The 27,634-nt window shown below is 32.9% G+C and overlaps 1 protein-coding gene across 3 annotated transcripts; it reads right to left on the bottom strand.

The window, feature by feature from the left end:
• Positions 1 to 1,943: 1,943 nt before the first annotated feature.
• Positions 1,944 to 26,354, bottom strand: LOC111998263 (uncharacterized). Of its 3 annotated transcripts, none has more exons than XM_065761567.1 (4): positions 25,756 to 26,354; positions 3,618 to 3,851; positions 3,107 to 3,177; positions 1,944 to 2,957 (listed from the first exon to the last, which is right to left on the bottom strand). In XM_065761567.1, the coding sequence occupies exons 1-3, from the start codon at positions 25,807 to 25,809 to the stop codon at positions 3,112 to 3,114; spliced, it is 354 nt and encodes a 117-aa protein (XP_065617639.1). In that variant the 5' UTR covers positions 25,810 to 26,354; the 3' UTR covers positions 1,944 to 2,957; positions 3,107 to 3,111. The 3 variants fall into 3 exon arrangements, with proteins under 3 accessions (XP_065617639.1, XP_065617641.1, XP_065617640.1); XM_065761569.1 differs by having other exon boundaries at positions 1,944 to 3,177; positions 25,756 to 26,016; positions 26,113 to 26,354; XM_065761568.1 differs by having other exon boundaries at positions 1,944 to 2,842; positions 25,756 to 26,353.
• Between the last annotated feature and the right edge of the window lie 1,280 nt (positions 26,355 to 27,634).

Genomic DNA, 27,634 nt, shown 5'->3' with positions numbered 1-27,634 from the left:
AAGGCGAAATGAGCATGAGCCATGAAGGCATACTCGAGTATATATGGCAATTTTAAAGACCATGCTATGGATTATGGGAAAAAAAAAAAAAAAAAGAGTTACCCAGAAGAATAAATGGAACATACTTTCAGCCATGATTGTTCAAGTTCTTGAAGAGAAAACCCAAATCTTATTAGAGAAATTTATTCTAGGGTCAAAATCTCAGGTCTTATACAAGATATTTCTGATTAAAACCCTTTATGATTCTAATTATGTTCTGGAAATAATCTAGCAAGTCACATTTATAATTAGAATCATAAAGCATCACACATACTTGTGCAATTCGGGATTTATTTTTCCCCAAAGTGGTTGGTTTTGGTTTTTTCACTTATTCTTTTCCAAAATTTTGAATTACGTTTTTTTTTTTTTTTTTTAGTTCACTAATTTCAGTTTAGCTTTTAACTTTTAGTTTTTTAGTTTTTATATACAGCTTTTTAAAACCTCACTTTTTCCTACTTTTTCAAGGTATAAATATACCTTAACACACTTACAACAAAATGTTTTTAACAAAAAGTTAAATAAGCTATTCTCAAATGAACACACGTTACAAATACTGAAATCCGATGAAGAGTTGACACATAAACAAAGTATGAGTTTTTTTTTAAGGAGCAATGTGTCAATTTATGTATGTGAAGGAGTGTCTCGTTAGCATTACTAATTGACTGACCTCTCAGCTGTCCAATAGAGACCACTTAAAAAGAAGTTAAGATGAAGTCTTACTTTTACGAACAATAATGTGAGTGTATATACGCAACCTAAATTTAATATCTATGTTAAAGTGGTCGGTGTTTAACATCTTATCAAAGATCAATAAGAACCCAGGCTAGGAGAAGGTCTGAAATTTTGATCCATGTTATTTGTGAAAAGAGAAAGGCGAAATGAGCATGAGCCATGAAGGCATACTCGAGTATATATGGCAATTTTAAAGACCATGCTATGGATTATGGGAAAAAAAAAAAAAAAAAGAGTTACCCAGAAGAATAAATGGAACATACTTTCAGCCATGATTGTTCAAGTTCTTGAAGAGAAAACCCAAATCTTATTAGAGAAATTTATTCTAGGGTCAAAATCTCAGGTCTTATACAAGATATTTCTGATTAAAACCCTTTATGATTCTAATTATGTTCTGGAAATAATCTAGCAAGTCACATTTATAATTAGAATCATAAAGCATCACACATACTTGTGCAATTCGGGATTTATTTTTCCCCAAAGTGGTTGGTTTTGGTTTTTTCACTTATTCTTTTCCAAAATTTTGAATTACGTTTTTTTTTTTTTTTTTTTCACTGGAACCAACCAAACCAATATAAAATATTGGTACTAAAATTGACTCCTTTGAGATGAATGGAACTAATAGGCTTTGGGTCGAACCTGCAAGGCTGTACATGCCTAATAATAACACCGAGCTATAGGCATTTGCGTATATGAAAAACCAATAGTTTTGGCTCGACATAAAATCTACCTCAAATCCAATATTTAAAATAAATAAATAAACAAAACAAACACCCTAGCCTCAATTGTGGAGAAACCGACATCAGAGGATCCATCCACCAAAAGCAAACCACAGAGCCCGTTTAGTAAATAAAGCCCAAAACTGGTTCTTATCCTTTGCTTTCAGGTACTTCCCTAACTACTTATCAAAATAAAAAATAAAAAGTATTTCGCTGACCAAATCTTAAATTATAAACCTGAAATTTTTGCTCAAGCTTAATCTAAAGGGGAGTGTGTGAATCTCTTTTATGAAGACTTGTACCTTAGTCTTAAGTGGCGACTCCCTTAAATTTTTTTAGGATGATCATTAAGAAATCTAAATTATACAAAATCTAAACTAAAAAAATAAAAATAAAAAACTTCATATTTTGACAAAGATTTTTCTTATTTTGAAATTGTTTTTTGATAATCTCATTATTAATACTGTAAGCTGCATTTTTTTTTCCCCCTCTGATAAGAGCATACTGTACAGCACCCTTTAAAAGCACACACAAACAAAATACAATAGGCTATTGAAGTGAGTGCATTAGAAAGAAATTACATTTTGTATATCACACCTCAAGAACCTCACGGTCATTGACCTTTCAAACAACTTCATCTCTCAAGAGTTTCCTAAAGCTCTCTACAACTGTTCCAAGCTCGAAGACCTTAACCTCTCAAAAAATTACTTCATCGGCACAATCCCGGTGGGCATTCACCGCTTGTCTCGCCTGCGCAGCCTCAACCTTGGAGCCAACAGCCTCTCTGGTAACATTCCACCATCTATTGGACAGTCAAACAGCTTCATTTCCCAAGTTTCTTAAAGCTCACTACAATTGTTCCAAGTTCGAAGACCTTGACCTCTCACAGAATGACTCCACCAGCACAATCCTGGTTGACATTCACCAATTTTCTGGTTGGATCCCAGCTGGAGTGTCTTCCTGGAGGATGGTATTTGAGGCTTGTAATAACCTCTCTACTGGCATAATTCCTCGGGAATTAACATCTCTTCCTTATTTAACAACTCTTTTGCTTGATCAAAATCAACTCTTAGGCGTCCTTCCATCAGATATATTATATCATGGAAAACGTTAAATACTCTAAATCTTCGCCGAAATAAAATCTCTGGACCTATTCCAGAGGAATTAGGTAATTTGGCAGGTCTTGCAGAGTTGGATTTGTGAGAGAACCAACTTTCTGGCCAAATACCACCCCAACTTGGCCTCCTGAAGCTCACTTTACTCAATCTCTCTTCCAATCATTTGATTGGGAGGATCCCAACACAATTTGAAAATGATGCATATGCCAGCAGCTTCTTGAACAATCTTGCTCTCTGTGCTAATAAGCCATCACTAAACATTAATAGCGGCAACAATTCTGACCGTCATAAATCAAGCAAAGTTCCATCCATATATCTTGCATTAATTATTAGTTTAGTGGCAGCAGCTCTACTGGGTTTAATAGTTTCAATATCCATGATCAGGAAGAGAAAGCGGGGATTAAAAAACAAACCATTATAGTAGCTGTTTACCAAAAACATCACACATTATCATATTTAAAAAACACGTAAAAATCAAAGTAAAGTTTTAATTTTTACCATTTCTAGTAATTAAGAACTGCTTCTCTGGTGGCATGTATGACTTCCTCTTGTTTGGCTCGCCTGATTCCCTGACATAATCACATTACAAAAAATCCATTGAAATAAATTCAATCTAATTAAAATTTTAAATAAAAAAACCTAAAAAGAAAATTTTAACAAGAAATACGAAAACAATGGAAAAAAAATTTTCAAAAATTTGAAGCTAAATTCTATATTGTGAGACCTAAATTTGAGCGAAAATTGTATGAAAGGTAAAATTGAGCTATAAATTTAGCAAATTTGAAGGTTCTGATAAGGTTTTTGGAAGAGAAGGCGGGGATTAAATACAATCCATATATTTATAAATAAATAAAATGCATGCTTAGAAGTTGGCATTGAGTGAAGGAGAGTTGGAGTAAACTAAACTTCCAGACTGTTTTCACAATCCAATCCATATATTTCTATTTAATTGATATATTTGGAATGAAAAAATAAAATAAAGGAAGAAGAAGAAAGGAGGCAGAGTTACCTTTGAATCAAACTGGGGTTCACCATCTCTTTGCACATACACCCAATCCAATTTGATGTTAGAGATGTGAGAAATCTTGTGCCAGTTCTCTGACTTCTCTCCGGTCCCTCTTTGGAAACGTTCTTTGAGAAGCTGTGGACCAGAAATCTCCAATTCCTTCAATAATGGAGCAGTAAGCAAGTAGTCTGGTAGAGAGTTTAGGAAGGGGCAGCCATCAATCCCCGCTTTCTCTTCCTGATCATGGATATTGAAACTATTAAACCCAGTAGAGCTTCTGCCACCAAGCTAATAATTAATGCAAGATATATGGATGGAACTTTGCTTGATTTATGATGGTCAGAATTGTTGCAGCTGTTAATGTTTAGTGATGGCTTATTAGCACAGAGAGCAAGATTGTTCAAGAAGCTGCTGGCATATGCATCATTTTCAAATTGTGTTGGGATCCTCCCAATCAATGATTGGAAGAGAGGCTCAGTAAAGTGAGCTTCAGGAGGCCAAGTTGGGGTGGTATTTGGCCAGAAAGTTGGTTCTCTCACAAGTCCAACTCTGTAAGACCTGCCAAATTACCTAATTCCTCTGGAATAGGTGCAGAGATTTTATTTCGGCGAAGATTTAGAGTATTTAACGTTTTCCATGTTATAATATTTGATGGAAGGACGCCTGAGAGTTGATTTTGATCAAGCAAAAGAGTTGTTAAGTAAGGCAGAGATGTTAATTCCCGAGGAATTGTGCCAGTAGAGAGGTTATTACAAGCCTCAAATACCATCCTCCAGGAAGACACTCCAGCTGGGATCCAATCCAACCAGAAAATTGGTGAATGTCAACCAGGATTGTGCTGGTAGAGTTATTCTGTGAGAGGTCAAGGTCTTCGAACTTGGAACAATTGTAGTGAGCTTTAAGAAACTTGGGAAATAATGAAGTTGTTTGACTGTCCAATAGATGGTGGCATGGTACCAGAGAAGCTGTTGGCTCCAAGGTTGAGGCTGCGCAGGCGAGACAAGCTGTGAATGTCAACGGGGATTGTGCCGTTGAAGTAATTCTGTGAGAGGTCAAGGTCTTCGAGCTTGGAACAGTTGTAGAGAGCTTTAGGAAACTCTTTAGAGATGAAGTTGTTTGAGGTCAATGATCGTGAGGTTCTCGAGGTCACAGATGAAGGGTGGGGCTGTTTGGGTAATGTTCTTGTTTTGAAGTAGTAGTTGGGTGACTGTTCCACTGGTGCAAGTGATCTCTGGCCAGTTACAGTGGTGGGAGGAGTTTAGGGGGTTCAAGTGGCTTAGAGATAGTGGATTTTGCCAGTGACTTAGAGATGGTGGGTTTTGCCAATGTTGCTTTAGTTTCAGCAGGACTGTTTGTTCTTTGTCATGGAGCTGAGACTCAGAGTTCGCATGTCCGAAAAGGAGGAGAAGGAAGGAGAGGAAGATAGTTGTTTTGGTCATTTGGAATTTTGGGAGTTCAGTTCATTATTCCGGTTTCTCAATTCAAAGATGAGCGAGTGGCAAGCAATCACTAAGAATTTGCTCCCTTTAAGATGGCGTGAACCAGGGAAATTTACCTTGGGGACCAAGTATAAGAAAACTTTGCACCATTTTTTTAACTAATCATAACCCATTCTAAAAATAATTGGTGATTAATTCTAAACTAAATTCGTAATAATTTTCATTTTGATATAAAAAATCTAAGAATTAGTTGTAATATCATCTTATATTTTGTTGTGAACCTGGTTTTAATAACATTCATTATTAAAAGTTCTCGTGTCATTGTTGCAAAAAAATTATTAGAATAAGTACAAGTATAACCACTCTAAACAAATCGATCAATTTTCTAATTCTTATTAGTCATTGGCACAATTCAAAAATATTTAATATTCTTTTAAAACAAATTGAGATATCAAAACCATATTATGCTAGTAATGGTAAAATTTGTCAAAAGTCTTGTACCTAGTAATCGACACATCATAGTGTTTTTAAAGTTCAAATCTTCACTCCCCTTATTATTGTAACTATCAAATAATAATAATAATAGTGAAATTTCATTTTCAATCTGTAAATTCTTTAAAATAAAACTTACTTACTACTAAACAAATATCTTCAACTCTAAAAAGGTTTATACATAGCGTCTCTCAATTAAACCTTGGAGCTTCTTTTTTTTTTTTTGGGACAAGAAATCAAACCTTGAGCTAAGCTAAGAATAAGTAGCAATGATTTGTTGTAATTGACATTTATAGCAACATAAAAAATATATATACCCAATCAATAATGATACTAAATTGTAGTCATCTTGTTAATGAGGAAAAATTTTAAATAAAAATTTTTAAAAATAACTCTGTTGGTGGAGTTGAACAGTAAGATAGCACTGAAATATTAAACTTTTAATTTTTGAATAATCCAACCCCCCAAAATGGCAAACAAAACATATAGTCATAATATATAATTCATTTAATTTTTTTTTTTTTCTAGACAGAGATTATATTTTATTTTTCATTTTTGGGAGTAAAGACGATAAAGGCAGAGATTTTTTTTTTTTTTTTTTTTTTTGATAAAGGGATTTTTTGTTTTTTAGTCTATAATGATTTATCTTTTGATTTGGGGTTTATAGGGGGGCTTAACCGAATTTTCCAACATATTTCAAAATTCCAGTTTCCCCAGAGTGAACGGGACAGTTTTCTAAAGTCTTTTGGCAGGAAAATTCTGACAGCTGGGATTGACACTGCCACTGCATTTCCAAGCAAGGGGGCGCTTGACCTTTTGGGGTCAGTCTTTGGGGCCCGGACATGAGCCTTTTCCTTTGGTGTGGTGCGTGGCACGATTATGAATATTTTAAGGGAAGTAAACTTAGATAGATTCGGTGCGTAATCTCAAAAAACAAAGAATCTGTGGGTGGGCACTGTTAAGACCATCAGATCTATAAATTTATTTTTTATATATTTACATTTTATATATATTTAAAAATTAAAACTTAATATTTATTGTTGCTATTTTCAGTTGAGTCACGTCAAACTCTACATCATTATCTTTTTTCTTTCTAATTTTCCTATACTTGTTTTTAACATTTATTTTTTTAATATTTACACTTCTCTAACATTTCTCCCTTCCTTACCTTTTCATCTCTCTACTACTTCTGTAACTTTTATCCCTCCCTTACATTTTCATCTCCCCACTATTATCTACATTAATATTATTCTTTATACTTTCCTTCATCTTCATTTATTTTTGTCTTTTCTTATTCACTCTCTTACTATAAATTTATCACTATCTTTTCCATTTTATACATAACTTTCTCTCACAAAAAAGATATCTCTCTCTCTCTCTCTCTCTCTCTCTCTCTCACACACACACACACACACACACACACAATTTTTTGGTTGGTTTTTAAAAAAATTCTTGCATCTCTGCTTTAGGTTGATAATTTTTTATATTTTTTAAAACTCTACTTTGGGTTAATGCAATTTAGTTTTGTTTTTTAATTTTTAATTTTTAATTTTTAATTTTTTTTTGGTTCTCTTAAATTGTTAAATGTTATCCTATTGCGTTATAAAGAATAAAATATAGCACATAAAAATATAATATTATTATATTACATAGCATAATTTAGATAATTTGGTACTTATTCTATTACATAGTATGATTTTTTATAATACTCAATTTAGATATTAAATTATGAGATTTTACTAATTTTTGTTTATTTTTTAATCTTTTGTGGTAGACAAAGTTCTCTTAATAGTTGTATTAGAAGTACTCTATAATGTCATTTATTTTAAAAAAAGCAAAGATTAGCCAAACGAAAATAATCGGATTTGTGACAAATTTTAGCTTTTGCAATTTTATTTTAATTATTATTATTATTTTATAACAATGCATATATAGAAATTTAATTCTTAGATTTTGCTAATAATTGTTTATTTGATAATATGTATTGGGTGGATGAAATTACAATTTCTGCAAAGAAAATAACCGTAATAGATTATCAACAACAAATTGTTTTTCTAATTGGTCCAATTAATCATTGTTAAATTTTATTAATCTTTTTAGTTACATTTTTCAGTATTTTGGATTGTAGGTAAAAAATAAAAAATGAAGGTTTGAGAAAGTTTGTTTAAAACTAAAAGAATAATTTCCAAATTTTATATTCTTTTTAATGATTCACAAAATGTTATTGTGGGGACTAGAAGAATCCCCGTCTAGGCCTTAAGCCCAATAACGGACCAGGCCATGGGAACAAACTAGGCCTAGCATGTGCACTTGAAGGAAGTCTAGGAGGGCAACAGGCTGTAAGAGAAAGGAGGTTGAATCATCCCCCATATCCAAGAGTGGAAAACACCACGGGAAAATGATTCCCGTGGAGAAGGTAAGAGACTACCCTTACTTGAAGCAATGTGCTTGGATGATCCATGTGTAATTTCCAAAAGGTGCCAAGGACCACGGGAAACTTCCATAACATGCAAGAAGGTTGAAGATTCTTACCTCCGCATTAATGAGGGGGTTCTTACCAAAATTCTACCGCATTAAATGCATAAGAGACAGCCTGAACAATACTAACATCTCCCAAGAGTCAAAGTACAAGGATAAGGGAGGGGAGGAAACCGATAAAGTAAAGAAAAATATCCCTGAGAGTGCTTAGCAACAGGACAACTGTTGAGATAAGGACAAGGAATAGACCTATAAATAAGGGAGGAGAAGCAAAGAGAGAGGGACTTTTTCAAAAGAAAGAAGGGGAGAGAAATCTTAAATTGAGAAAGTGAGAATGTACAACTCCACGAGGACAAGAGATTTGGGGGAAATATTAAAACTTTACCTATAATATTTGTTATGAATGAAACCAATTGTTTCCCATTGTGGAGTGTTTATTTCCTATTTTTTAATTATAAGTAGACTGTGTAAGGCTTTTTTCCTGTAATCCGTGGAGGTCCACAAGGACAGTTTTTGTTTTCCCATAGTTATAAATAACTTTTATTAAAAAATGAATATTTTCGTTAACTTGCATTTTGAATTTTTGAGAAAAATTGTATTATTTTCATTTTAGTACAACAAAATTTATATTTACGATTTATGATTATTCCTATAATAAATAAAAATATGATTATGAAATATATTAATTATTCAATTTGTTTAAATTGTAAAAAAAAAAAAAATACTAAAACCACCATAAAAATAATTATCACGCATAATGCGCGAGTTCACGGCTAGTTATTTTAAACTACAAAAACTTGAATTTAAATAATTAATTGATAACATGGCTATTAATCTTTGATCACCTTGAAATTTTGCAAACATGGAAAATATATGAATATAATGTAATTTAACAGTGAATTTGTCAAAATTCATATCCAATTAAAAAATATTAAATGGTATAACATTATTTAAAGTTAAATCAGTGTGACTTGAACCCAACTCTACATATATATATATATATATAAAGTGATGTGCTAGTTTTATTTGTCTGGTTTTTTCCCCAAATTAATGCTTCTTTTTATCCCAAATTAATGCTTCTTTTTATTACTATTTTAAATAATTCTTATCTCTTTCTTATTGTTTTACCTTTAACTATACCTAACACTTTTTTTTTTCTTTAAAAATATCTTATCTGTCCTCTACTTCTCTCTTTTGAAATTTCATCCTTTTTTTTAACCCTATTACCATACCCACAAATATCACTTTTTATTTAATTTTCTCTTTCTTTACTCTCTTTTTGACCAATTAGAGATCCAGTCAAGTGCTTCTATAACCTTCCTCCTGTCTTGCTACTGCTTGATATAGGAAGTAAATATGGTCCAATATATATAAATAAGTTTGCTATTGCTCAACAATCTTCTTCCTCTTTCACTACTACCTAATAGCGGCATGGTAAACCTTTTCTTATTTATTTATTTTTCCCTCTTCTCCTCTCTCGATCTGGGTCTAGTACGATAAAAGGGGGAATGATTCTACCAAAGTCATTTAGAAAAACATATTTTCCAGCTGAAACTCATGAAATTGACTAGAATGGCCGGTTTTTATCCAGAATGATCTGGTATTTAAACCGAGACAGAACAAGGGGTATGGTTGTGTGGGATTGGTTGCCGACATGGAAACTTTCAGCCATTCCGACCGAAATGGAACAGATTTCAAAACATTGGTTCCAACAATTTCATAAATGAATATTTGAATTTCCTCTTTAAAATTAGACTCAGAAATCCATAAATACTTTTCTCATTAGTCTCTGCCGTGTGACCTTATTGGACCTTATCCCATCTTTCCTTCTTGGGCATTACTAAGGCACATTTTTATTCTTCAATGAGGGTCATCCCACCATGTCTAGCTCCCATACACTGCCCGTATCTTAAAGAGGGCCAATGAGCCGCTGTGGGCTTTATTCTCTATTCTTCCTGGGTATTTTCTCTCTTTGGGCCATTGTTTGGGCCAAGTTTGTTTACTTTTCAGGCCTTTAAAGTGTAGTCCAATTGCCTTTCTTTATTTATTTCCACCACCATTCTTTGTTCTTGTTTGGACTTTTTCTACTATTGGACTTTTAAGCCTAGGTTAAAAAAAATGGGTATCAACATTCAACCCCTCAGCATGTGAATTGTTCTGCAATTCACATGCAAATATCGTGCTTATTTCATTTGCGAGTTTTTTGAATAGTGGTCCCCAACCTTCTTCTTCACTCTCTCTTTCTATTGCGAACAGAGTTGTCTTTTCAAATTTCCTTGTTTAACTGTCATTCAGACTCACAGCCCCCATTTCATTTAATAGTCACTTCTTTTGGAACACATCCCACTGTTTCCCCTCCTTACTTTTATCCTACCCATCCCTTCCTTCATCACTTCATTCATTCTTTTTGTCAAATCTCCTTCCCTTTCCCTTTTTGTCTTTTTCTTCTTCTTTCTTCCAAACCATGCTTGTTTCTATAGCTCTCGCCAAAAGCAATAGCTCTTCCTGCCATAAAGGGAAAGTGCCTGCCTTTGAGAAGTCTCCTTCATCGGAACCAAAGAAGGAATGGGAAGAGGAGGCTTCTTCTGCAAAATCGAACCACTCCAAGGGTGGGGGGACTGCCCATGACCCTAGCCATGAGTCTCCCTCTTCTCGATCCATGGTACGACTCGCATATTCATTTCCCAATGGTGGCAGTGGCTATACCCCTCCTGCAAATCGGGCTTGTTTGTATTTGGATAGGAGGAATACTGCCATGTCTTAGGCGCCTCTACCTAATACCATCTTGAATGTCGCTATCCATCGTGGGGATACTTTACCGGTCCCCATTCATTTTGAGTTAGGGTCAGGGAAGTCGAAGGGTTGGAGTGAGTAGGTAGACAGGGAACTTTCTAATGTGGGTTTCATGGAGACACTCTAATAGATCGGCGTTTTGAAGGTAATGCTTACTTCTACGAGTTTGAAAACCTTTCGAGACTTGCTCAATCTTCGAACACTTGGTCTGTCGCTGGTGCAGTGCTACCCACATGTTCTTCTTTTCCTGTGGTGAACTAATTGTCACCTTGGAAGATGTGGCCAATCAATTGCTATTTTCCATACTTGGTGATATGGACCCTTCACAGATTCAACTTTCCGAGGATAAGGTTGCTGTGGAAGCGGAGTTATGCAAAGGACTTGGGGAGGCAAGGGTGTACAATTATTTTCAACCAAAATATTTCAAATTTCCAATTCCCTAGTGTGAACAGAATATGCTGGCCAGAAATAACGATCAATATAAGGATCCTCCACAACTCCTCCACTCACAACTTGCCACGTGAGCAAGTTGTGATAAAAATTGTGACAAGAATTACGGTCCTAGCATTTTCCTATATCTACTTGTAGTCCTTGTACTATGTTATGTGGTTGTTGTAGTTTCTACTTTCTATGGTGTACTAGGTGGTAGCTTCGTTATTTAAGGTTTGGTCCTATGTGAGTTCTATTCTTAGCTGTGTCTTGTGGGTTATTTTCTTGACTTAGTCAATTGCTACTATATTTGTGTAATGTGAACTCTTTACTTCACTTTATGTGTAATATTCCAGTTTGTGTACCCAAAAAAAAAAAGATTTGTCGACTTTAATTTTAGCTTAGCTTCCTTTAATTTTAGCTTAGCTTCCTTTAAAAGCTTCAATTATATTTGTACAAAACTTTTAATTTTAGTTTAACTTCCTTTAAAAGCTTCAATTATACTTTTACAAAACTTTTTACACTTTCACTTTTCTTGTGTTTCCAACAAAAACATTTAAGGTTCAAATCCCTCCCCCCATTGTAAGTTGTAACTATCTAATTTATTCCAAAAAAAATTATTCTTTATGTTTCTTTTCCATTTAATTTAATTTATTTTACTAATTGATAGGTTTTATTCACTATTTTATCTAGAATTCCATACTAGTTTCTAGGATTAAAAAATATCCTTTAAAGCAAATGCCCTAAGAATGAATATATCCTCCAAAGAAAATCTTCTATACGTCTAACTGACCAACCTATCACCACAATTTTTTTTAAAAACTATTTTAAGAATTCTTCCAATCCACAATTTTTTGCTAATTATGACTAGATTTTAAATGATTATACGTTGCTTTCACATGAACCACCACTTTTTCTCTACTATTCATATTCAACTACATTACAATTATGTTAAAAGTTATGTAAACTAATTTTTTCCTATTTTTAACCCCCGTCAAAGGCCTCAAAGAATGTAGCTTCTAGGCTCTGAAAGCTCAAGACTATTTTGTTAAAAAGCATTGCTTTATAAAATCCGAGGAGGTGTTTGGTTCGCATGGTATTACATTACACTGTAATGTCACATTCTTTTGTAATATTAGATTCTTGTAATCTGATTATTGAAATATCATATTAAGGTGTTTCGTTCACTATTTACATTCCTATCATATCTTAATAATGTAATGTTACTTTTTTTGGTTGATTCCTAACCTCCCTTATAATATTAAATTTTTAACAATGAATTTCCAAAAATATCCTTTTCAAATAACTAAAGGAAATTTTTTTTTTTTTTTATATATATAAAAGATGACTAAATAACTAAATTAAATTTTATTTTACTTTCCTCCATTTTCTCACCAACCAAACATCATTTCAAATCACAATTTCCCACTCTTTCTCACCAACCAATCAAATTATACCCATTCTTCTCTCTAATTTGTGACTCATCTCTCTCTAAACCCTTTGCTTATCACACTCAAGGTTTGAACCTCCATAGCTGGATTTCTCATGACAACCACTGCAAGTCATAATGAGGGTGGCTACCAAAGCCCTCATTGCCGAGCATCCATGGCCATTGCTAGCAACCACAATCATTCACACAAGCCATCACAACGATAGCTCTCATCTACCCAATTCCCTCTCTTCCAAATCTCTTTGTACTAAGCTTAGTAGTGGCCAAAACCAGCTCTACCGCATCCTTCAATGCTTATCTTAGCAAAGCAAAGGCTAGGTCTATCAGCCATGGATTTTGATCAGAAGCTCCAATCTTGAGAGAGAGAGAGAGAGAGAGAGGGGTTGAGTTGGACTTTTAATGAGTGAGGGAGGTTAGGGTTTCAAAATAGATTATGAAAATTTTGTAAATAAAATTTATTATTATGGGAAATTTTGTCAATTCTATAAATTATTATGTCCCACCAATAAATAATGTAAAATTACCCCATTTAATAATGTAAGATTACCCTTGCTACACCGCACAAGCCTCACACCTATTTTGAGGCTTCCACTGACATTTTATGGCAGATTGCAATGAAAGAGGAACTTGATGCATTATCTAAAAACCATACTTGGAATTTGGTGACTCTCCCTCTTGGGAAATCTGATGGGTCCATTGAGCGATACAAAGCTCATTTTGTTTCAAAAGGTTTTACACAAGAGTATGAGATTGATTATGAAGAGACCTTTGCTCCGGTTGCTCATATCTCATCTGTTCGTGCCCTCTTAACTATTGCTGCTGCCAGTAAATGAGACCTTTTTCAGATGGATGTCAAAAATGCATTCCTTAATGGGGATTTAAGTAAAGAAGTTTATATGCAACCTCCTCCTGGTCTCCCTGTTGAATCAAATAAGATTTGTCACCTTCGACGTGCACTTTATGGCCTTAAACAAGCTCCCCAATCTTGGTTTGTCAAATTTAGTTCTACCATCTTTCACTTGGGTTATATGGCTTGTCATTATGATTCTGCCTTATTTCTTCGTTGCACTGACAAATGCACTATTTTACTTCTCTTGTATGTGGATGATAAGATCATAACTGGTGATAACCTCAGTGGCATTCAAGAACTCAAGGATTTTCTCAGTCAACAGTTTGAGATGAAATATCTTGACATCTCAGCTACTTCTTGGGTCTTGAAATCACTCATTCTACAGATGGACTTTATATTACTCAAACCAAGTATGCCTCTAAACTCTTGTCTCGAGCTGGACTCACTGATAGCAAGACTGTTGACATTCTAGTTGAGCTTGATGCGTATTTGACTCCCTTAGGGGGGAAACCATTGTCTAATCCCTCTCTTTATAGGCGCTTGGTTGGTAGCCTAGTTTATCTCACTGTCACTCGTCTAGATATTTCCTATGTTATTTACCAGGTGAGCCAATATCTGTCTACTCCACGATCAACTCATTATTCTGATGTTCTGCGCATTCTTCGATACCTAAAGGGCACTCTCTTCCATGGTCTTTTCTACTCTGCTCAGTCTCTTCTTATTCTCCGTGCATTTTTTAATGCTGATTAGGCAGGAGATCACATTGATCACAGGTTCACCACTAGTTATTGCTTTCTTCTTGCTTTTCTTCTGATTTCTTGGCGAAGCAAGAAACAAACTCATGTGGCCCGCTCTAGTACTAAAGCAGAATATCGTGCCCTTGCTAATACCACATCTAAGCGCCTTTGGTTACAATGACTTCTCAAAGACTTAGGTGTATCCACATCCTCTGTTACTCATCTTTATTGTGACAACCAAAGTGTCATTCATATTGCTCACAATGATATCTTCCATGAACGAACTAAACACATTAAGATTGATTGTCATTTTATCCGTTATCATCTTGTCCATGGTGCTCTCAAGCTGATCTCAGTCTCCTCTAAAGATCAACTTGTAGATATCTTCACCAAGTCACATCCTAAGGGACGACTTCGTACTTTAATTGACAACCTCAAGTTGGTCTCACATCTACCTTGAGTTTGAAGGAGGCTATTAACGTGTATTAGGGTATATAGGTTTTAGGCCCACCTTGTTTACTTGCATGGCATATTTACTTGTACTGCACACTCTGCCTCCTATATAAAGGCACTCATGTATATTTTATTACTTGAAAAATATAATACACTTATTCAGTATTTCTAACAAAAATTTTTTGTGAGAGGAGAAGAGGATAATTGCATTCCGGTGGGAAATTGGGAACACCCATGGGGGCTCCATGAGAGAAGGGTGAGTCGTGGCTGTTACGGGTGAAATTTGACTTGATATTCTTGCCACACACTGCTGACTGGACATTGACTAGAAAATGTGTTAAAAGACAGCTTACCAACCGTTTCTAGTGCATCAATGTGTTCCACTACGTTTTGATTCATTCCGTGTTGGAAGGGCCATTGTATTGTCTTTGGTTGGTAGTGGTAGGGCCATTGTTGTCTTTGGCTGGTAGTTGTAGTGGTGGTGGAGGAAGAAAATATGGGTGAACAGACAGATTAAAAAAAAAAAAGCAGATTAATTGATAGTGATTTGGGAACATGAAAAAAAAAAAAAAAAAAAAACGAAGAAGAAGAAGCAGGAAGAATACAAAAGTGAGAAAGAAGAGAAAACGATTTATTTTATTTCAACTGTAGGTATTTGGTAGAAAATCTAATATAACTGACAATTTTTTTGTTTTTGAAACCGACGCTTTGATTGCATGCAACCAAATGTATAGATAAGAATAGAAAAGGTTTCCATATCATATTACTAGCACTTTCCAAGTGCTTTAACTGCTTGACTAATGTGTGGTTCCAGCACGTGTGAAAAAAAAAAAAAAAAAAAAAAAAAAAAAAAACTATCTAGTGTTAGGAATTTAACCCAACACCTAGATTTGTGAGATGCGAAAAACAGAGAAAATATGTCCTAAAGAAAACAATCACACAAGACATTAAATTTTTACTTGGTTTAGCAATGTACCTATATCCACGGAGCCACAGTTATTTCACTATTATCAATCAATTACAATTTCCTCTCAAATATATGCCTAACTTAAGATCCATACCAAATACAATAATATCATTCTCTAGGAATGATATAAACTCACTTGAAATCTTCACTCACACTTTGAATACAACTACCAACGGTTGTAGTATCCAAAAAACTTATCTAGAGAAACCTCAAATTAATCTTCTATATGCTTCACAGCTAAATAAAATCATTTTATTTTATTTGCTGTCACAATTTTCTTTCTTCATTATGCTCACCTACGAGTTTCATTTTCTTCTTCTCACTGTGGCTCTCACGCAGCCACCTTTCTTCTCGCAGGCTCGCAGCACCACAACTCTCCTTTGGCTGTGTTCTCTCTCTATTTCATGTGGTGCACACTACTTTTTATATAAAAGCCTTAGAGCATTCACATCTGAATTACTAAAAAATTTAAGTTATGTTTGGCAACTATTTTTGTTTTCTATTCTCAAAAACTTGTTTTGAGAATATAAAGAAAAAAACAATTTTATTGCATTTTTTAATTCAAAAACATGTTTGGTTAGTTGAAATTATTTTTAAAAAAAAAAAAAGTTTTTTGAAAAAAAATAGAAAATACAAAAATATGTTGTTACTAAGATTTGAACTCTAATGCTAACTCATTAAATGAAACAAATTCATTAAATCAAATGCGTGTTTTCATTGACTTTTGAAAACTAAAAATTAAATAGCATTTTGCATGTTTTCAGTTTCCTTCACAAATTGAATTTTGTGAACAATTTTTGTTTTCTATCCATTTTTTATTGCCAAAAAAATTTTTTTGTTTCAAAAATAGAAAACTATTTTTGAAAATAAAAAATAAGGAGAAAAAACAGTTACCAAACATACTCTTAGCTTTTAGCAACTAAAAAATTATTTTATCCTTTGAGAGATGTTACGTCCACAACATTTTTACAACATTTTCACAACAAATCATAGGTGGTTAATTATTGTTGGTTCAAATCCAACAATAAGATTACTTTTTAGCCCCAACAATAACAACCAATAACAACTTGCCACTTAAAATCTGTTATAAAAATGTTGTGAAAATATTGTAGACATATAATTTCTCTTATCGTTTTTAACACCTCATTTAAAAATACACCCTATATTCTATCTCATATTTTAACATATAACTCATTAACATAACAACAACTACCACAAAAACAAACAACAACTGGCTATAACAACTAGCCAACACCAGCCACAACAATAACCCAAAATAATCTTTTAGAAAAAGCTCATAAGGCACAACCACCGAAAAATAAAAAATAAAAAACCTAGACGCATTGACCCACCACCAGAAAAAAGCTCAGCCACGACTTATGAAGCACAACCACCACACAACCACAACCCAAAAAAACCCAGCCACATACCTATAACGAAAACAATAGATTTCCATATTTTGATTTGGGTTCCTAGCGGATTTGCGTTTCCATATTTCGGCAAGATCTCGGCTTCTTGGTTGATTTATAGTGACAGCACAATAAAAGAGACAAAAACAACACATTGGAAGGCTCGCCAATCTCCACAACCCATAGCCACTTCTCATGCCAATCTCCATCTCAGAGGCGTCAATGGCGTGGTTTGCGTGGTTTGCGTTGGGGGGGGGGGGGGGGGAAGAGAGAGAGAGAGAGAGAGAGGTAGAATTAGGGTATGTTTGTTTATTGGGATTTTAGGGAAGATGGAAAATTGAGGAGATAAAAGTGGAGAGAAGATATTTTTAGTGGGTGTTTGGTTAAGAGGGAGAGAAAAAAAAATGGTGAAGTCCAGGTGTTTTCTCCCCAAAATGGGGAGAAAACAAGAGAGAAAATGCTTGGACAAAAAACACCCTATGCTAAGTGCTGCTAACATGCTAGGTTTTCAAATTTTCATAGTTTCTGAATTTTTTTTCTTTCTTTTTCGTATTTTTTTTATACACGTTTTGTCATTTTTTTTCTTACATTGTGTGCGTTTAACTCCAAATTAATAGACCAGTTTATTTTACTGTTCAATTTATTTTTGCTACCATTCATGAGCCTTAATACACTTTTTTGTACTATTTATGAGTCTCACTGTACTACTTTAGTTAACTTTTACCTTTATTTACAGTACTTTTAGTAAAAAGTTTTCAGTTTCAGCAAATAAGCGAATCTCAAACAGATCCGTCATCAACTATTTCTTCTTCTTCTTCTTCTTCTTCTTCTTTTTTCTTTTTTTTCTTTTTAATTTCCTTCTTTAGTTTTTTGTCATTTTCCTTTTTTTAAAATTTTCTTCTTTGGGTTTTTTTTTTTTTTGTCCTTTTATATACTTTTCATTCAATTGATTTTTTTATATCTTTTTTTTTTTTTTGGTTCATTTGTATTTTTCTTCTTCTAATTTAATACCTTTATTTATTTGTTAGGAGTATAAAAGTAAATTTATACAAACTATATTTTCTATCCCTTCACTTTTTTACTCTCAAACCAAATACTATGAAGTAAAACTAAAAACTTTTCTATCATCTCCCAATTTTCTATCCTTCTACTTTTCCACTCCTCCAACCAAACAAATCCTTAAAGACAAAGAGAAAAGAGAAAATTAAAAACAATAAAGTGAAATTAGCAATGTGCTACAATGAACGGCTATTAGTAGCAATTTACTATAGTACATTGCTAAATTTTTTTAGCTTTACTACATAGGATGTAGAAACTTTCTTGATGTTTGGGGTGTTAAATAACTTATTTTGGAGTTTGAGAGATAATGTGAATGCTCTTGGCCACCTTTTACTTCTTTTTCGCCTATATAAAATCACGAAACATACTTCTCATAGAATTAGAATATGTGCGTGTAAGGGTGTCCAGACCCAACCCATACCCGTCGGACTGACCAAACCGCCCGATCCCCATTTGATTTTAGACCGAACTGACGCTCCCATCAGTCAGTGGCAAGTTTCCACACCCAAGAACCAATGCTAACGGGTCGAGTGGCAGGTTTTCTTCTCCAAAACTTGAGCCACCCAACCCGACTAAAGTTATATACAAAATCCGGCCAACACTGACAAAATCAAGCTCAGATCCGAGGAGATCCAACGAGATCTCGACTATATTTAGTGAGATTTAGCCAGATTTGGCCAAATCCCAACAAATTTCGGTGATTTCTTTTTTTTTGCAAATTTCAGCAACATTTGCAGGCTCCGGCAAATTTTTTCATTGATCGAACCAACCCGAACCCAAAACCGACTTGACCGATTGACGCTGGCAATCGATTTTAAGTCCCTTTACCTTCCACCCAATGCTAGCGGGTTGAGTCTAGGCTGGGTCAAATATCGACCCGACTCGACTAGTGGACAAGCTTATGTGCATGTCCACCAAGCTCATTAACATGGGTTATTATACAATGCCGGCTAGATCGATGTCATGTACGGTGTACCCAACCTCTAGAAGCCAAATGGTTGGAAACGATATTCCTAAGTCCTAGCTTCCTATTAGTTAATATCTTTCTCACAACTTTCCTCACCAAGAGTTATAATAAGACAAAAAGTCTATCGACAACAATTATTTCAGAATATATATTTTATTTATTAAGGTGATAAATTATAATTTGTGTACAATAAAAATAATATATATTTTATTTGTTAAGGTGATAAATTATAATTTATGTACAATAAAAGTAATATTAATGATAGTTCCAACCCCCAAAATGGCAAACAAAACATATAGTCATAATATATAATTCATTTAAATTTTTTTCCCTAGGCAGAGATTTTTTTTAATAAAGGGATTTTTTTTTTTTGGGGTCTAATATGATTTTTATTTTTGATTTGAGGTTTTTAAGGGGCTTAACTGAAATTTCCAAAATATTTCAAAATTACAGTTCCCCAGTGTGAACGGAATATGGTAGCTAGAACTGACGGTCAGTTTTCCAAAGTCTGTGTCAGGAAAATTCTAAGAGCTGGGTCTGACTATGCCACTGCATTTCCAAGCAAGGGAGCGCTTGACCTTTAGGGGTCAGTCTTCGGGGCCCGGACATGAGCACGATTAAGGTGCATCGGTGGGTACATTCACTATAGTACAATTATTAAAATATGTAAAACGACAGCACCAGTGTCTTTTGTTGGTAGGCACTAGGGGGAGGACAGAAGATGGAAGAATAGGTAAATGAATAGACAAATGAGGGGTGGAAAAAAAAAATCCATTGGTAGGACTAGGGATCAAGGAACACGGAAAAATGAGATCGGAAAAATAGAAAAAAGATGATGAGTCAAAAGAAGAACGGTGAAGTTACAATTTTGAAGTCGCTTTTAATTTGATTCTACTTTTTCATATTAGTCAATTTAATTTCTATATTTTTAACTTGCTGTCAAGTTAGGCTTACCTATTAACTTTTACTAATGAAAAACACCAAGATGACATAGGATGTATACGCTGACACACTTAAAACTTATGTGGTAACTAAAATAATAATAAAAAATTTTATTGACATTAAAAAATACCATGTTAGTATTTGAATTGGAAAAAAAATTAATTTCCCAATTTTAAAGAAATAAAAATAAATAAATAAATAAACCAATATTTGCATGACACACAGATCTTGAACATGAATCCATAAGTTTAAACTGTTATAAAATGGTAGATTTATTCATTTAATCTAACACTTGTTCTTCAACTATGGCCCCAATTTTCCTTTATTAAATAAGGTTCAACATGTGAGATTTTTTTGAATGAGAGGTAAGATAGAGACAAGGTTTGAACTCAAGATCTACTATATTTATCATGATAAGTAATTGATTGTTTTAAAAAATTAAACAATTAAGAAATAGTGAATTTAATAATTTGACCTAATACAACTCTAAAAGATTCTTTCATTAGATTGCATGCAACCAATGTATAAGATAATTCTCTCATTTCACTAATTATTCTCATCATGTCAAGGGTGTTTGTTTTCCGGTAACCTATTTACATAATGTAAGACCAAAAAAAAAAAAAAGCTTATTTATATTAAAAAAAATAAAATTGAATTATTTCAAATAAAAATGAGACAAAAATTTTGGCCAAACTAGCATTTGGCTTTTGCTTATTTCCAATAGTTTGTTTGCATAGTATTTAAAAATATATATATAGTTTTTTTAATGTTTTATGTTAAAGTGTAATAAAAAGCTAAAAAGTTAATTTATTTTCAAAAAAAAAAAGAAGCTAAAAGTTAAATTATTTGGAAAAAGAAAAAAACTTGGGACAAATAGCAAAGAACTCTAGCCAAACTCGCCCATAATTTATTTTATTTTATCTATCGCACTAAATTTTAATGATTCCAGTCACAGCAATTTCATTAGAAAGTCAAAAACTTTGGCTGAACTCCGCAGCAAAGGTTTCCAGATCATATTACCATCACTTTCTAAGTGCTTTGACTGCTTGACCAATGGGCGCACTAGCCGAGAAAAGGGAAGCTCTATCTAGAAGCCAAATGGATGGAAACGGTATTCCTATTATTATCTTTCTAAAAACTACTTTCTCAAAAAAAAAAAAAAAAAATCTTTCTAAAAACTTAGCAAAAGTTATAATAAGGTTAGGATTATGATTGACTTAAAAAATCAGTTTTTTTTTACTATTTAGCTTATTTTTGCTATTATTCATAGATCTCAGTGCACTTTTTGGTACTATTTATAAGTTTCACTATACTATTTTAGTTACTTTTTAGTTTCACCTACAATACTTTTAACAAAAAGTTTTTAGTTTCAACTAAATAAACTATTTCCAAACAGACTCTTAAAACAAAAAGTCTAGTGATACAAAATATTTTATAATATTTTTTTTAAGTTAAAATGATAAATTGTGATTGATATATGATAAAAACAATATATGTGATAGTCCCAATAAAAAATGATGTTATAATAATACTAATCCATTGTTTCATCAAGTTAAATTTGTTACAAGACAATACAAAATATCAGGTTAGGACTCTGGTGGGGACTGTTACATTTTAGAAAGAGTTGGAAAAGAGCCCAACTTTGTTGAATGTACAAACTCGGCTCAACAACTAATGTTTAGGCTCGGCTTGAGCTTGAACCAAGCCTACAAACTATGTTTGAGCTTAAGCTCGTCAAAAAGTCCAAAGGCTTGAACTCAGCTTGACTTGATTTATTATTCAGGTTGAGATAGAGCTCAATATCAAGCTTTTGAGCTTGAGATACAATACAAATACATTATTAAGCATATTATCAAGCTTATTTGGTTTGGAGATGTGATCACAACTCCCAATCAATTAAAGATTTAATAAGATATGAGCTTATGTTTCAAGCCCACATCTAACTTATTACCAAGCCCATAAACTAGCATATGCTTTGCTTGTTTTTTATCAAGCCTTATTGTTCACGAGCCTATTTATGAACATTTTTTTTTTTTTTGGCTCAACTCGTTTAATAAAGAAGCCTAAAATCAAGGCTCAACCTTAGCTTCGTTATAAACAAAAAAGCAAATATGAACAAATTTTTTATTGAGTCAAACCTGAGTTGTTTATAAACAACTTGATTACAACCTTATTTAGGATCACCACTACGATCATTGATAGGGATGGAGAGAGGATGAAAAGGTGGGACCATGGGAGAGTAGAACATAGAGAAGAATAAAAGAATAGAAAAATGAGAAGAAGAAAAAAAATTCATGATATCAATTAGGAAAGATGGAAAAATGAGAGAATTGAAAACACCAATTTTAGAGCCTTAGTCCCATAATTTGGGGTCGGTTGACAGATTAGATTTGGATCGGTCACGTGAATTCTTTTTCTCCATTCTATCTTATCTAAAGTCATGGTTTTTTATCTCCCTAATTGACATGTCTTTTTCTTTTTCTTTTTTTAATTACTTCTAACGATATTATTTTTGGTATTCGTCTACCTTTTTTTTCCTTCAACATGGACCAACTCACTCTTTCTTTTCGGTTCATTACTCGCTCTTCTCTGAACATGACCAAATCATCTCAAGTGACTCCCCCTCATCTTTTCATCAATATAAGCTACCCCTAATTTTAAACAGATTTCTTCATTTCAAATCCTATATTTCCATGTATTCCCACTTATCTATCTTAACATTCTCATTTATGCTACACTCATTTTATAGATATGTTGGTTCTTAACCGCCCGAGTACAGCCGGTCGTATAGCAATCTTATATAATTTTCCTTTTAAAAATGAAAGGGTTGAAAAACTATGAAAAAAATCAAAGGAATGATAGATAAGTGAGAAAATAAAAAAGAATTGTTTGGTAGAGATTCTACCAAATATGAAAAGTGCAAAATATATATATTTTCATTATTTGGTAGAGAAGAATTATGGAAGGGAGGGAAAGTCATTTAATTAAGAGAATAGAATTGTTTATTCAATTTTAAATGCTCTAAAGTAGCCTCACATATAATTCTCAATAAATTGATGGAAAAATTATCTATAATACCCTATCGTCTATGGCGTGTAACAAATTGAACCCCAATGTTTCAAACTGTGACAAATTAAATTCTGTAATTTCAAAAAATAAAAAATTAAACATCAAACACAATTATTTGCACTTTAGTGGTATGAGGTTCTTATTAAAAAAAGTATGAGGTTTAATTTGTTTCTTTATGTAATCTCGGTGTTAAATTTTTTTACTTTTGAATTAAGTTTAATTTGTTACTTTTAAAATTTTGAGGCTTAATTTGTTACTTTTGAAACTATAGAGTTTGAGCCCTTAAACTATAGGTTTAAAATGTAGTTTTTCCAAGATTAAAAACTTCAGATAATACGGTCAAATAAGGAAAATAAATTTTTTCAAACACGTAAGTCTAGGTCAAAGTTAAAATTTAAAGCACAGTAGAAATTAAAACTCCATATTCCCCATTCTTTGCTTTTGCACTGGAAGAATTGTTGATAAACACGGCTACATTATAATGATAAAAATAAAATAAAATAAAATAAAATAAAAATCCTATTATTTAGATATATTTTTCTGAGGATAAATGTAAAGATGTGTTTATAACTATTCCTAATTTTTTGATTTAAAGAATCCCTCTAAACACACGTATAACAAGTTTGAAGAGGCTAATTACATTTTATACATATTTAATTTGAGTATTACGTTTTAATTAAATCTAGATTTTTTCTAATTGGTCTTGTTATCTTTTGCTATTAAACACCTCCATTATTTGTATATTTTTAAAATCACACTTAGAGGGTAGAGACAACTTATGATGGCAATGGCACGAGGATATAGCTTAAGAGGTGCACGGGTGATAGCGATGACACAAGCTTCTAACGATTTGAATAGGCACTGTTGTTGGCACTGATGATACAAAATGACTTTATTATTGGAGAATTGTGTGTGCATATGCAATTTCATTTATCTTTATCTTTTATTCATCTCGAGATAGTTACCATCAACTATTAGATTTATAAGGTGTGATTTATTACCTATATTTAAATGATTCTATCACCTAATTTAAGCTAAGGAATAACCTACAGATCCCTAAGCTAAACTATAGTCTAAATTCATGTCTCCATCTATAAAACATAAAATTAGAAGTTCGGTTACGCTTAGAAAAGGTATTAAACACCTCATAACATCCAATTTTCGATGATATCTTGTTTTGGATATTGGACATGAGATTTTTGGAAAAAATTATTTTTATAAATCATTTTAGAGGCAAAACATTCATGCTTTTATTCAATTATTTGAAAGAAAATCAAATTACATTTTGAACTAATACAACTAAACTCACTCCTTTAGAAAGCACAGCAAGCTTAATTTGCAGTTTTTCTCCCCTTACATTTTCCTCGTGCAATTTTGAGTTAAAACGAAATTTTAGGAATTGAAGAGTTTTGAAAACAAAAATGTAATTTTGAAAATGTTGGGTTTATCAGTTATGCGATTCCAAATGAGATTATGTTTCTTATTTGATTTGGGATACTTATTTTAAAACGGGCTTACTGTGTTTTTCTATTTAAATGGGCTTAGGTCCTTTATTTGTGGGTTTAGTTTAGTTTGGGCTGTCTTCTTTTTGACTGACAAATTTAAGATTTTTAATCAAAAGCCCATTAGCGTTGGATTTTTAATGGAACCGTTGACTGGCTTGGAATTTAGGTTTTTTTTTTTTTTTTTTTTTTTTCAAACCGTAAGAGCATTTGCGTCCAAGCAAAACAGAAAAAATGTTTCCATTTTAAAATTTCAAATCCTAAAATCACCTACATTAATCAAATTAAAAATGTATAAATTTATAAAATTATTATAGTTACCATATAAATTTATATTTGTATATAATTTTTTATTCTTTTTTTATATTTATTAAAACTAAAAGAAGAGAGTAAAAAGTAATTATTGTATATGAAAAAAAAATTTTAAAAATTAAAAAAAATATATTTTAATATAATATAGTATAAAATAAGAAATCTAACATAAAGTTTTTGAAAAATAAGTGTATAAAATTAAAAAAAAAATATGAAACTAAAAATAAAGGAATTTTTGTATAAATTAAGGTAAATACTTTTTTTTTATAGGGGTAAATCCTTTGATTTTATTTGCTATTAATTCTAATTTAAATTAAAAAACTTATATATATTTTTTTTTCAATGTATGTTATTTGCATAGCATTTCTTTTCTCTTTAAATTAAAACTAAACTACTTCTCAAAAAATAAATTAAAACTAGTTTCGTCACATGCACTTTAAGTGTGCAATGAGACTTTTTTCTTAGTGATCTTATTTTGTAGCCAAAAAAAATCTATATTTTTATTTTATATATAATTTTTATTTTGAGAATTTAATTTATAAGAGAATAAAGAAATTTAAAAATTTATAGGAAAGTACTCTTATTTTTTAGACAATATTTTAGTGAGAGTTAGAGTTATATTTTTACCAAATTATTCTTTAATTTTATCTCTTTTTAAACATAAAGAAATTATTATTTCATCTTATCTCTTTTTAAACATAACGATACAAGGGTATTTTTGAAAATTAAAAAAAAAAAAAAAAAAATCCAAACAGGGAAAGTAATATACATAATGAGCTAGGTTGAAACATACCCGGCCAGTGGACCATGCACTCAACCGACCAGGACTCTTCATAACCCGATCCATCTCTTCATTCTCCTCATCAATCGGAGTAACCTGAACTTATGGCAGAGCCTCCTTGCTCCGTCGTTTCAGAGTTCGCTGCCACCATTATCGGTGGCCGGTCACAGCGAGGGCCGAGGCGACTGGCTTCTGGCGAGCATGATGGCCGGAGAAGGTCCTTGCGAGCAGGTGACGGTTGTTGGGAGCTGCTGTTGTCCAGGCACATGGCAACTGGCGGCATTGTGGAGACCAAATTTTGGTTATCATATTCTAGAATTTGAGGGGGCGGAGATTTCTTATTTATTTAAATGGTAATTTTATTCCAACCTCAAATAGGAAATTTAGAAAGCCACGGGGCCATGCCCCCTCAGCCCCTAGCTCCGCCACCGTTTTGAATCTTGTTTGCCGGTGCTCGCCTGAGCCGTACGCTGCTAGTTTAGAGATCAATAGTTTTGAGAAAGATAAAAAAATAAGACCAAATTTCCTGTAAAACAGAGCTGCTGCATAATATTGAAATAGAAAGGCATACAACTGATATTTAGAGTCCGTTTGTTGCTGTTGATTAAAAAAGTTTTCAGCGTTTAAATATTATTACACGTATTTTTATATGTATTTTTAAAAAATATAGACAACATTATTAGAAATTTCTTACCAAACTATAATCTTCTTATATTTTAATTGTTGTTATATCTGTTTAGGTCTAACAGATTTACATGTATATTTATAAAATATTAATGCAAATACATTGGTTTTGGTCATTGTAGCCAAAACCAGTTTCCCAACTTTATTTTCAAATATGAGCAGAGAAAAAAAATCATAATAAAGATAAGCAGATGATAGTAGAAAGAGGATCGTCACCATTTGCAAGGACAAGTTCTGAGATTTTCTGGGAAGAAGAGATGGACAGACAGATGCTCTCATAAGGAAATTTATAGCGCTCTGCAGGACCAATTCCTACCGAAGACTTTTTGTCAACCAACTTGTTCCTGCCAAACATCTGGTGAGTAATGCAAGAGTTATCTCTTTTTATAAACACTGCGTGCTACCGAAGACTTCCTGTTCATTATCTTGGGAATAATGCTTAGTTTACCGAAGACTTCCAGTCAACCATCCTCAATGCTTGAGTTTAAATTGCGCGACAATTTCCCTCGTTTGCATTATGTAAAAAGGTGCAATTTTCGGAACCCACCACTTATGACTTATAAAGCAAAATTTCAATTTTGTCCCCCACAAACGCTCTTGATTTTATTTGGAGTATTTAAGTAAAAACATATATATATATATATATATATATATCTATCTAAATTAATTTTTTTTTCTCTTTCTCCGCTCTTTCCTGACATGTAAAAAGGTAGCATTTTCTTTTTCCTTTTTTTTCCTCTCTCTTCTCTTCTTTTCTCTTTCCCTCATTTTCTCTTACGTTGGATTTTTTTTTTTTTTTTTGAAAGGATTCAATAGTTACAGAACCATCAAGGGAAATTGGAAAAAATCAGTTATGTAGGGGTTCGGGCCCAAGTGAACCAGAACAGCCCATATGTAGGGGCTTGGGCCCAAGTGATTCAGAATGGCCCATATGATCGAGGCCTAGCACTATTGGGTTAGGACCCGTTCACTGGTAGATGTGCTAAGGTCTAATTACAACATTCCTGGAATTGTACTACGTTCGGGACCATGTTGGGCTCAGTGCAAACTGATAACGGAGGGGATCCAACGAGAGGATAGGGCGAATTTAGGTCAGTAAACAATCATAGTTAGTGCCTTTGGGAAATCTATTGCCGAACATTATTTAGAGTTTGGAAAAAGTTTCGAGAGAATCTCCAGAAGACATGATTTTTATGGGGATTAGAAG

This window comes from Quercus suber, unplaced genomic scaffold, assembly GCF_002906115.3.
Source record: "Quercus suber isolate HL8 unplaced genomic scaffold, Cork oak 2.0 scaffold_419, whole genome shotgun sequence".
In the NCBI taxonomy this organism is placed as follows: Eukaryota; Viridiplantae; Streptophyta; class Magnoliopsida; order Fagales; family Fagaceae; genus Quercus; species Quercus suber.
This window is presented reverse-complemented; position numbering and strand designations above follow the sequence as displayed.

Bases quoted from the DNA above. Each gene is read 5' to 3' on its own strand.
- LOC111998263 (XM_065761567.1), bottom strand. From the start codon at position 25,809: ATGGATCGGGTTATGAAGAGTCCTGGTCGGTTGAGTGCATGGTCCACT. The intron at 3,852-25,755 runs GTATGTTTCAAC...ATCCATGATCAG, and splicing joins GTGCATGGTCCACTGGCCGG to GAAGAGAAAGCGGGGATTGA. The intron at 3,178-3,617 runs GTAACTCTGCCT...TGATTATGTCAG, and splicing joins AACCCCAGTTTGATTCAAAG to GGAATCAGGCGAGCCAAACA.